At 37.6% G+C, this 12,407-nt stretch overlaps 1 protein-coding gene across 1 annotated transcript in view; it reads left to right on the plus strand.

Moving 5' to 3' along the window:
* TDRD3 (tudor domain containing 3) overlaps positions 1-12,407 on the plus strand; it is a 39,895-nt gene that overhangs the window by 10,923 nt on the left and 16,565 nt on the right. The window contains exons 4-7 of the mRNA XM_010145284.1: positions 1,449-1,590; positions 7,198-7,269; positions 7,806-7,955; positions 8,667-8,807. Of these exons, the coding sequence (XP_010143586.1) occupies positions 1,449-1,590; positions 7,198-7,269; positions 7,806-7,955; positions 8,667-8,807 (505 nt within the window). The remainder of the gene's footprint in view (positions 1-1,448; positions 1,591-7,197; positions 7,270-7,805; positions 7,956-8,666; positions 8,808-12,407) is intronic.

Here is a 12,407-nt window from a genome sequence, read left to right on the forward strand (position 1 = left end):
TTGAGCAGGAGCTAGCTTACAGTTTAGAGTGATGCTGTCTTAAAAGGTAGAACACTTAATGACTTTTTAATTTTAGCTTGAGCCAGCAGAATTTGGAATGTATTGCAATGTGAATATAAAGAGAGCAGAAAAGGAAGGCAAACGTGAGTCTAGTTCACAAAACACTTGAAGAACACCAAGTAGAAGACATAATTTGAAAGCTTTTAGATAAAAACTCACAAACTGTTGGAGAACTCATCACTCTGTAGTAATGATGCGAGCTCTTCTTTTCAGGTGACCTTGTAGGAAAATTTAATTTGTGTTTTATATGGTTGTTTTGTGTTTGAAGTTGTATGATTAACCTGGAATAATAGTCTCTTTCAGTACATACTCTTTCTTTAAACAAACAAACAAACAACAACTTTGTTTTAAATTAGAAGCAATCCATGACCAGGATTTCTATTTATACCTCCCAGTATTTGCATAATTTTAATTTTTTGCCATATTTGTTTCTTGTTTATTTTTTCTGATCTCATTTTCTTTGGTTTTGTCAGAACAGTAGTGAAAATCCATTAATATTGCTAAGGTTAATGCCACTAATACTGAAATTAGCTGACTCCACTGTGAATCTTCCTGACTCTGTGGTATGGTCCTATGATTGCAACGAGAGCTTTAGCATAGTTTAAAGAGGCTATTGTCTCTCAGTGGAGAGGGTATAACTGACTGTGTCCTGTTTCTCACAAAAAAAATCAATTTCCATATTGTGCTGCTTGTTCTATCTTTCAATTTCGGCTTGGAGGTGCATGATTCTTTCATGCATCTGCTGTTTTTTCTCATAGCGTGGATTCACGTGAAAGGAAGGTAAGGTACTCCTTGTGGGAGCTGACTACAGAGAACATCCATATGTTTTTAAATTATAGAGTAATGAGAGAAGAAGCACTACAAGAAACATGTTTTTATATTTATTCTGGTACAGTCCTGCTGTTTGTAATGTATAGAAAGCCTCTTTTCTAACATTCTTTGTTTTCTCTTAAGTTAAATGTCTAAAGCAAATGAGATTATTAACCATCTGGAGATCCTCTGTTTATTAACTATGAATACATGGTAGGATGAGGAACTTATTCTTAGACAACTGACTGTGAGATATCTTCTGTTAGTCTAAACAAATCACATCCTTAGTTTGGTATCGTTGATTTGGATTTTAACCAAACAGACAATTTGCAAACTTTCAGCTCTGTTAGAATCTAATTTGCAATATGGCACTTTGTGTAATGAATGGGAAGTGTTCCAATAAAGCTACTGAAAAGGCTGTGCATACTGAAAGACTTACTGCAAAGGTTTTTGATGCTAATTTTGTATTACGAAATATGACAATGATGGAAGTATAAAGAGAATAGAGTTTTATATGTTTTTGCTGGCAGAATGTTAGTAAATGTATTTGAAATGTTTGGCTTTGTTTCCAATTCTAGCCTGAACACTCCACCTGGAACAAAAATTAAGCTTTCAGGAATTGTTGAAGTGAGAAATGGATTCTTGCTGTTAGATGACAGTAACACAGCAGTTCTCGGAGGTGAAGTGGAGCATCTTATAGAAAAGTGGGAATTACAAAGGGTGAGGTAACACTGCTGGAAATGCTTGTCTTACAGATTGCCTATAGCGTTTAATGACATCACGCTGAATGTGTTGAATGTGAACTCTCAGATGATAAGCTTTTGGAACTTTACTGTCCCAGTGTTTAGGGATGTAGCGAAATACGTTTAAATGGGTCTTACATTTCATGCTGCAACTGAAGAAATTAGAAGTGATCTTTCTATGGGAACTGATTATTTTCTTAGTCCGCAGGGACTGAAAACATTAATCAAGCATAATAAGTTAATTTTAGTGCAGCCGTGGGTGGTTTGTCCTAAACCGCGTGTTTGGTACCAAAATATTATAGAATGATCCCTTTTATCATCTGTAGACTGTATATTTTTGAGGCAAAAAAAAATGTAGTAAGTAAGGAAAGCATTGAAGTTGTCAACCTGAAGAATGATTTCTGTCTTGCAAATTTCATTAGTGCTTTAGGTAAATTTGTGGTTAGAAAGACAAATTGGAGTTTTAAACTCTTTCAGCAAGTCATAAATACTTGTAAGGCCTTTTACTCTGTTTTAGGCTGGTTCCTGTCCCAGTAGAACAAAAGTTGCTGCAGGAAGACTTTTTCATACATTTCCTCAGAAATGTGTGGAAATTCCTAAGGCAGGAAGTGCTGACCCTGCTACCATCAGTTCCAAATACTTGTCAGATCAACTATGACTACCCCTGCCACACGCGTCTTTGTATTTTGATATCCACATCCGAAACAGAGTAGCTGCTTATGAACATGATAGTCATTTCTATGTAAGGTACTACTTTTGTTGTTGCTGATGCTAAGTTTGGCACAGCTGGTTTTCTTACAGGTAGCCTCCTTTGGTGTTTGTTTGCGTTTTATAGATTTGAGCGAACTGGGCCCAAATTTATATGAATGTTTGAGTTACACAGTGTCCATTCCATTAGATCGTTCGTCATCCTTTTTAAAAGCATTCCTGGTTTTAAGAGAAACTGTCTGTTTAATTAAAAAGAAGGTTCCGGGACCAACAGCAGATATAGCCTGTTTCATCATTTTAATTCATATTTAGTATAAAGTCTTGTAAGTTCTCTCTACAGTTGAAAATTGATGAGGATGGAAGAGAGACGTACAGAACTAAAGCATTCCTAAGAATGCTATCTGATCCTTAAGAGAAGGGTCGGTAGAATTGGTTATGTTTCCCGGTGATATTTTTGGGCAGGCTGTTTTTGTCTTTCTTTTATTTGGGCTTCAACAAATAAATATTGCTTTATAAATATTAATATGTTTTTGAGGCCAGTGTCAAGAAGTAACTCAGAACATGTTTTGACAAGAAAGCAAAGTGTTTAATAACCATAGGCATGCGGCTGACTACACCTTTCAGCACTTGTTAGCTAGTTCTGTTGGCTTTATGCGATAGTTTGAAAGAGAGGTGACTAAGTTTTCACTGATTTACTCTGGTACAATAAAGTATAGAAAGTTAACTATTCCCCATTGGTATCCCCTTGATTCTCTGGTTCCATCTGGCAGTTTGCCAGAGTATCATTTTCTTTTTCTCATGTGCTCACAGCACATGATCAGGTTTCCAGCATGAATGTCAGAAAGGCTGTGGGTGACAAGAAAGTGGTTTGGACAAGTGAGCCATGACCGCTGGAAACGGTAGTTCCAGTTCTGCCTCCAGACTTGACAGCTAGATGGATAGGGCTCAGACAAGTCTGTAGAAGCCAGATGCTACTTGGATACCAGTTTCCTCATGAACTTGACGTTTCTGTCCTGCTTAGAAAGATTTACAGAAGAGAATGTTTGACAAATAAGCAAGATTGTCAACTCTCAGATGTTTGAGCGAGGACATTGCCACTCCTTGTCTCATCTTGTGACTGAAGGTGAAATGAAATTTAACTGAACTGTGCATAAAAAGACAGAAAACTTGTATTTGTATGATTACTTGGAATTACTTGTTTTGAAAGCCAGTTTTTTTCTCTCTGCTACAATGTCTGAAAAGTGTTAATTTGGCTTCTTGTATAGATGATGATTATACTTACTAAAAAAGTTTGTGCAATTAAGTCAAATAATATGACAAAACTTTAGAATTAATTTTTTTTTTTCCAGTCTTAAAGTTTTGTTGTTGCAGATATCTGTCAGCATTTAGCTGTGAGGCTTCATTACTATTTTGATCCATTCAGAATGATGTTTGAAATTGCTTGCGGGAGGAATCAAATTTTAGTAGTGGAAGACTCACACTACAAATACGGCGTATGTGGAAGGAATGCAGTATTATTGCACTGCATGTGGAATAAATGTGGTCTTCCTTGTAGCATTCAACTTTATCATAAGGTTGTTCTTACCTAGACATTTCAGTTTTTTTGAAGTGTCACTGTTTAAGTGACAGTAAATAAATAAGGAGTAAATGGGAATGTAATCTTTTTTCTACATGCTTTGGAAATGTAAGGTAGTGTGTCATGGACTTCTTTATTTGGAAATGTATTCTCATCTAATTATTGCTTCATAGTGCTCCAGTGGTGACAATGAGTGAGGGTCAGTATCTGTGAGATACTGCTGTTACTTCCTCTCTAGGAGGGGAGAGTACTTTGTATTACTATTAATCAAAATATCAGACTCTATGTAACTGAAGGCTGAAGCAAATTGTGCTGAGGTGATTGGTGAGACTGCTTAGTAGGCTTTTATATTTTTAAAACGTATAATTTGTCAAATTGTGGATTATCTAAAAGTAAAGTTTTCTAAAATACTTAATGAATTTTTTTTTTTTTTTTTTTGGTGAAGGTGAGGCTAGGTATTGAGGTTACCCAATGGGAGAAGGGATTAGTTTTACGTATACCTCAAAATTCATTTTATAAAGAAGTGTGAGGGTATAACAGTGTATATAATACCTAGAGGTCCGGTCTCATATTGTAAGCCTTTGTTCCTTAAGAGATTCCCTAGGAAATATTTTTTAACATTATAATCCAAATACAGCAGAAAGGGTAAAAAGTGTACTAAATGTATTTATAACAAAGTTATTGTAAATGATAATTACTGCTGTGCTACAAGCAAATTCAGTTGTACGTCAAAAAAATATTGATGGTGTTGTCAGTTTGCTTTTTATTCAATGTAAAGTGAAATTTGATTTCCAAAACAGTTCTTGCTGCTTAGCAGACATTGCTACCTGAGAAGAAAGTGTCAAGGCTGTTTTTTACCATTAGGCAGAGTTCTTTCATTCTGGATAACAGTTTTATGCAATAAATTGATATGATTAAAAATCTAGGGAGCTAAATGGTAGTAAATGTGCAGTCAGTTTTTAAGTGCTTTTTTGCTATTTACCAAATTATGTGTTTGAGCAGTTGTTTGGAACAGTCTTTTTCTTGTATGTGCTTCCTTAATTCTGATGTGGGAAAGAAAAAGTGTGACCTTAAAACTTAAGCATTTCCTTTCTGATGACAGGACATGAAGAATTAATTATGATCAAATGTTTGAGTTTTTAGGCTATCATATAAATATTTTTATTATAATTCAGTTCAGTACTGGAGTTCATGCTAGAATTGCCTTCATTTCTCTGGATCCAAACCAAAAAGTAAGTGCAGGGTTATTGGACCTAGAGTGCCTGCCCTGGGGAAGTGAAGCAGCTTGGCCCTGAAATCACTGTTTTTCTGTGCTGCTTCGGTTAATAGATGTAGGAAGGTATGAGCATGCTACAGTGATCAACCCTTGGTTAGCTAGGAATTCTCAGGCAGCACTTTAAATGAACTGTTGAAACTACAGCAGAAAAAAAATTAGGATTTTTGCCCTTGTGAGTGCTTTTTTTTTTTGAATAATTTTATTGAATGCTTTATCGGTGTGTGTGGGGGGGTTTGTTGTTTTTTTTTTTTTTTCTCCAAGGCATGAGGAAAAGGATGTTTAATTATTTTTTTCACCTTTAAAAGGGATTAATAGCCATGAATGATTTAGAAAATGGTCTTTGGTTCCTGAATAAAGGTAGTTAGCTTGAAAAGAGTGGGCCAAAATTTTGAATTTGGTTATTAGTCAGCCAAATTAATCTCTTTCTTATTTTAAGAAATTCTCTAATAGTATAATGGCTATTCCCATTTATACTGCAGTTCTCACATGATGGAATTAAACTAATTTTTCATCAGGGCAGCAAATGTATAGGTAAATGTCATGTAAGGCCTTAAGTAATTAAAACTTTCTCTGCCAAGGGGGAGTAGTAGATGATGTATGTAATCATGCATGGCCATACTAGTGGGTCAAAAAGGAACAATAAAAAATGAAGATGATAAAACAGATGCATTACACTAAATGCAGTTTTGAAACATTTTAACAGCATCAAAGACCTGTTCTTCCCTTTTCGACTTTCGAAACCAAATATTTCTGTGTATTACAAAATAATTAACACAAACCCAAATGTCAGTTCCAGTGAATGTCATTCTCTTGTAGGTTGCTCCTCTTGTCACAATTTGTAAAGAAAGAAAAATGTATTGACTATGAACAGATATTTTAATGCAGTGTTTAACAAAAATCCATGTTTTATTGTTGTTGATGACCAGTAATTTGTATTTTTTGAAAACGCTTTGTTTTCAGACCTAGGTCACTGATTGCCTCGTGGCTGAGAGTTTAGAGCACTTCTACTCTATAGATATTACAAATCATTAATGATAATGCCTTTTTGTGATCCAAAGATCTGCTGATCAGTTTAGCTTATGTACCATACTTTTCATAAGTCCATAGGGGAAATTTCCTAGTGGCCCAGTATTTTGTTTCCAGCAGTGTGAATGAGACACGATTGTCAGGGAGAGCAGGCAACCTGATTGCTTATACAGCCTTGACATGCAGAATTGTTGTGTTATGTTTTATCAGGAGTTACAATCGTGCCTGATCTTTTCAGTAATTTTTAATGCATGGGTTGATGAATTTCACAAAATAGCTGAGGTTGGAAGGGACCTCTGGTTGTCGTCTGGCCCTACCCCCCAGCTCAAGCAGGGACACCTGGAGCTAGTTACCCAGGACAATATTGAGGCAGCTTTTGAGTATCTTCAAGGATGGAGAGTTCACAACCTTCCTGGGTGATCTGTGCCCGTGCTCGGTCACCCTCATTGTAGAAAGTTCTGATGTTCAGAAGAAAACTCCTGGTTTTCAGTTTATGCCCATTGTCTCTTGTCCTGTCACTGGGCATGACTGAAAAGAGCCTGACTCCACCTACCTTACTCCCTTCAGGTATTTGTGTAGATTGATAAGATAGCTCTGAATATGCCTTCTCTAGGCTGAATTGGTCTAATCCCTTCTTAAACATGCTGAAACTATGACTTTACAACCTCCAGTGACATCAGGTTCACTGGGTGCTACATGAAGAAACATGTGCTGCCTATTTGTGTTTCATTCTTTTAGGTAGATTTTGATGTATAACTGAATTTTGTACATTTGCTGTATGCATTGCCTTCATGATTTTGCAAATTTTCATCATTTTATTCATCTCCCTGTCCCTCATCCAACCTTCTCCTTAAGTGCCCTAAGATTTTAAGTATATCCTTATTTTTTATGCTCAAAGTGTTCATCTTGCAAGTTTCATATACTTTCTGAAGTAAAGACATGTATAATTTAATCTGTTTTCCGTTTGCAACTTATCAATCAACAATTTTCTTTTACAGAGTTTAGCAAAACACAATAGGAGCAACATTGGAACGGAAGGTGGCCCTCCCCCTTTTGTACCTTTTGGGCAGGTATAGCATACTTCTCTGTCATTTCATAAAAAAACCTGTATCATGATATCTAGGGAACCTGGTTCCGGTTAGTTACAGGCCATCAAAACACCTTAGATCATGATGACTTAGATCTAGAAAAAGTGCCTGTTTTTTTTCTAAAAAAACTATGCTGATTCTGTCACTTTGCGCCAATTTATACTTAACATTTTTCCTCTGAATTTCAAACTCAAAGTTTTATTTAGTATGTTGAGCTTTTGATTCTTCCAGTCAGATCTTGTAGATACTACCATAGTCCCTTCTGAAATGCCAAAGGTATTTACAAGAGTCTTATTAGCCACATCATGAACTAACCTTAAAATATAGGATTCATTATTTTTGGACTTTGCGGTGGACTAGAGGACTGTGCTTTTAGCAAAGACATTCAGATGCCCTTGGTGTACATTTTTGTGATCATATTTTATGTAAAGTTGTGCTGCTCTAATGGAATGATTCTTATTTTTTTTTAAATGAGAGCAGGCAGAAGAGTTATTTAAAACTTTCTTTTGCATTTTCAGAAATGTGCATCTCACGTGCAAGTGGATAGCAGAGAGCTTGATCGCAGAAAGACTTTGCAAATGACAAATACTGTAAAAACTGTGGTGGAAAATGATGAATTTGAAAAGCAGAGAACAGCTGCTATTGCGGAAGTAGCAAAGAGCAAGGAGGTTAGAATGCACGTATTGCATCACTTTACTTACTGCGATTGATATTTTTGTCTTATGAAGTATTTCTTTCTTAAATGACAAATGCTTTCTGATGTTTGCCTACTTTTAAATGTACACAAGTAGAATTACAAAGATGAGTCAAAAATAGAGACTCCTTTTGGATTGATGCATGTGTTCATATTTCAATACAGCTAGTAAAGGTATCATAATGTTTTATTATAGATAGGATTTTGATTTGATTCCACTATTAAAAAATGTGGTTTTTACAATTTAGCTAATGAGATTTCAGTAATAAATACAGGTTATCTGTTTTCATCTGCTTTTTGCAGTTCTCTAAAACCCATGATTTCCTGCATTCAATTTGAAAGAATAGGTAGAAATTTAGTTCTGACATGTCAGAATTTTATGTCATCCCCCTGGTTTTCCTTTTAGTTTATTTTTCAGATTTGCTTGGTAAGTCGTAAAACTAGAATTATGTACCATTTTTACAGCCTCATTTGGGCATAGGGGAAAAAATACCTACCTAATACATTGGTCTTTTTTGTGTGTGTAAATTAGTGCTTTCTTTGATGCAAAGCATAATCATAAAAAATACTGCTGCAGCAAATTTACTGTGCTTTTTCTACAAGCTAAATATTCAGGCTTATTTTCATAAGTCCTGTTTACTGAAATGTTTGTGGGTTTTTTTTTTTTTTTTGTGCTTATCTAAAGACTAAGACATTTGGAGGAGGTGGTGGTAGTAGCAGAAGTAATCTCAGTGTGAGTGCTGGAGGGAGTCGAAACAGGGAACTGTTCCAGAAAGAGAAGATAACAAAACCTGAGGGAAAGAATGAAGGTGTCTACCGAGAACTGGTAAGGTGGAAGACATAAATGAAACTTTAAATATGTAATATTAAAAACCAAATGTAACAAATAAAACAAAAAGACTCTGAGGATTAAGGGCACTCCTTTCAATTTATTTTGTAGTCTGTTTGGAATATTTAGGGTGCTTTTGTACCTTACTGAAAGAGTTTTAAATTTTTCTGGATAAGATGACCTTTTTTTCTTTTTTTATTTATAAAAGTCACATTGAAACTAACAGCTATATCCTCACAAAAGAAAAATGGTAAAACTATACTGTGATGTCTTATACCAAATATATTATTTTCTTGTTTACATAACCTTACAAGTTTTACATGTTAAAATTTATTAATTAATTTTAGGCAGGAAGACTTTCTTCAATTTCAACACATCAAATATTCTTCTGAAATAATTTAATATTTAAAGAATCTGTTTTAAACTATTTCTTCAACATTGAGAAAACTAAGTGGTACTCTGATATTTAAAATTACAAAGTAGAAATACTTTGGGAATGTCATACTTAGATGGTGTCAAGTAATGTTTCCTTTTGAGTAAGGTGGCTTACCATTGGAGAATCTGAACTGTGCCAATATAATTCAATATATTTCCTTCCAATGTATTTCATAACCTTATACTTTCTGAGAAATGTTCATAAGAACCATAGAATGGTTTGGGTTGGAAGGGACCTTTAAACGTCATCTGGATCAAACCCTGCAGTAAGTAGGACCCTCTTCAACTAGATCAGGTTGCTCAGAGATCGGTCCAACCTGAACTTGAATGTTTCCACCTCTCTGGGCAACCTGTGCCAGTGTTTCACCACCATCACTGTAAAAAATTTCTTCCTTAGATCTAAACATCTAAGGAAGATCTTTCTTAGATCTTTTAGATCTTTTTTTAGTCTAAATCTCTCCTTTTTTAGTTTAAAACCATTACCCCTTGTCCTATTGCAGTGGGCCTGAATAAAAAAACCAGTCTTTCTTATAGGCCAAGTTTTAAGTTTCAAAAGGCCACACTAATGTCTCCCTGGAGCTGTCTCTTCTCCAGGCTGAACTACCCCAACTCTCTCAGCCTTTCTTCACAGGAGAGGTGCTCCAGCTTCCTGATAGTTTTTTGTGACTCTTCAATGGACTGTTCCAACAGGCCCTTGTCTTTCTTGTGCCAAGGACTCAGGGGAAAGGCCAACAAGGGAGCCATCGTGGTGGGAGTCTGTAATACACTGCCTAACAAGGATCAAGAGGCAAAAGAATTATTCTATAAGCAGCTGAGGGAAGCCTCACATTCACTACCCCTTGTTCTCATGGGGGACCTTCAACTTACCAGATGTCTGCTGGAAATACAATACAGCAGAGAAGAAAGAGTCGAGGAGAATCACAGAATGTATGGAAGACAAGTTCCTGACAGCTGTTGAGTGAGCCAACTAGGGAAAGCTCCCTGCTGGACCTGTTGTTCGTGAACAGAGAAGGACTTGTGGATGATGCAAAGGTTGGAGTTCATCTTGGGCATAGGTCAAGAGATGGTAGAGTTTTCAATTCTTGAGGAAGTAGGGAGGAGGTCAGTAGAACTGACCTTGGACTTCTGGAGGGCAGATTTTGGCTTTTTTAGGAGACTGTTTTAAGAGGAGCTGGTGAGAAAGAAGACCAGCCTGGCTGAACAGAGAGCTTTGGCTGGAACTCAGGAACAAAAGGAAACTCTATGACATCTGGAAGAAGGGGTAGGCCTTATAGTCAGCAATGCTGTAAGGATTTTGCGAGGCTGTGCAGGGCCAAAACCCAACTAGAACTTAACCTGGCGACTGCCATAAAAGACAATACAAAATGTTTCTATAAATACATCAACAGCAAAAGGAGGACTAAGGAGAATCTCCATCCTTTGCTGGATGCAGGATGAAACACAGTGACCAAGGACGAGGAAATGGCTGAGGTACTGAATGCCTTCTTAGCCTCAGTCTTTAACAGTAAGACCAGTTGTTCTCTGAGTGCCCAACATCCTGATCCAGATGACAAGGAGCAGAATGAAGCTTCAGTAATCCAAGAGAAAATTGTCATTGAACTATTGCACTCAAGTCTATGGGGCCAGATGGAATCCACCCAAGGATACTGAGGGAGCTGGCAGAACTGCTCACCAAGCCACTTAACCATCATCTGTTAGCAGTCCTGGATAACCAGGAGGTCCCAGTCAATTAGAAGTTAGTAATGTGGCACTCATCTACAAGAAGCACTGGAAAGAGGACCCAGGGAACTACAGGTCTGTCAGTCTGACCGTGATACTAGGGAAGGTTATGGAGACAGCATGTACAGGACAACCAGGTGATCAGGCCCAGTCAACATGGGTTTATGAAAGGCAGGTCCTACTTGTCTAACCTGATCTCCTTCTACGACAAGGTGACCCACTTAGTGGGCAAAGGAAAAGCTATTGACATGGACTACCTACACTTCAGGAAATCTTTTGACACTGTTTCCATAGCATTCTTCTAGAGAAACTGGCTGCTCGTGGCTTGGATGGGTGCACTGTTGGGATGACTGAGCCCAAAGAGTGGTGGTGAATGTTAAATCCAGTTGGTGTTCAGTCACAAGCGGTGTTTCTCAGGGCTCAGTGTTTTTATTAGTGATCTGGATGAGGGGATCAAGTTCACTGTCAGTAAGCTTGCAGACGACACAGAAATGGGCAGGAGTGTTGATCTGCTCTTCAGAGAGATGTGGACAGGCTGGATGGATGGGCTGAGGCCCAAGTGCCAGGTCCTGCACTTGGGTCACAAAAACCCTGTAACATTCTATAAGCTTGGGAAAGAATGGCTGGAAAGCTGCCAGGTGGAAAAGGACCTGGTGGTGTTGGTCAACGGCCAGCTGAATATGAGCCAGCAGTGTGCCCAGGTGGTCAAGAAGGGCAACAGCATCCTGGCTTGTATCAGCACTAGTGTGACCAGCAGGAGGAGGGAAGTGATTGTCCCCCTATACTCAGCACTGGTGAGGCCACACCTTGAGGACTGTGTCCAGTTTTGGACCCTTCACTCTACAAGAAGGACACTGAAGTGCTGGAGCATGTCTAGAGAAGGGCAGTGAAACTGGTGAAGAGTCTAGAGAACAAGTCCTATGAGGAACATCAGAGGGGACTGAGGTTGTTCAGCCTGGAGAAAAGGAAGCTTAGAGGAGACCTTAGCACTCTTTACAACTACGTGAAAGGATTTTTAAGTGAGGTGGGTGTCAGTTTGTTCTCGCAAGTGACAAGTGACAGGGCAAGAGGAAAGGGCCTCAAGTTGCGCCAAGGGATTGTTTAGGTTGGATATCAGGAAAAATTTCTTTACAGAGGAGGTTGTGAAGCATTGGAACAGGCTGCCCAGGGAGGTGGGGAGTCACCATCCATGGAAGTATTTAAAGGATGTGTAGGTGTGGTCCTTAGGGATGTGATTTAGTGGTGGCCTGGCAGTGCTGGATTAACAGCTGGACTTGATGGTTTTAAAGATCTCTTCCAAGTAAAATGGTTCTATGGTTTCAGTGATGAAAGCAGACTGAATGAGGCATTACAACAAGGTAGTAACTCAGTAATTCAGTATTAAAATATTGATTAGAAATATCATTTATCGTTGACTATTTTCCACCTTATTTACCTTTACCG

The sequence above is a fragment of the Buceros rhinoceros genome, unplaced genomic scaffold, assembly GCF_000710305.1.
Source record: "Buceros rhinoceros silvestris isolate BGI_N320 unplaced genomic scaffold, ASM71030v1 scaffold2761, whole genome shotgun sequence".
NCBI classification, from domain to species: domain Eukaryota; kingdom Metazoa; phylum Chordata; class Aves; order Bucerotiformes; family Bucerotidae; genus Buceros; species Buceros rhinoceros.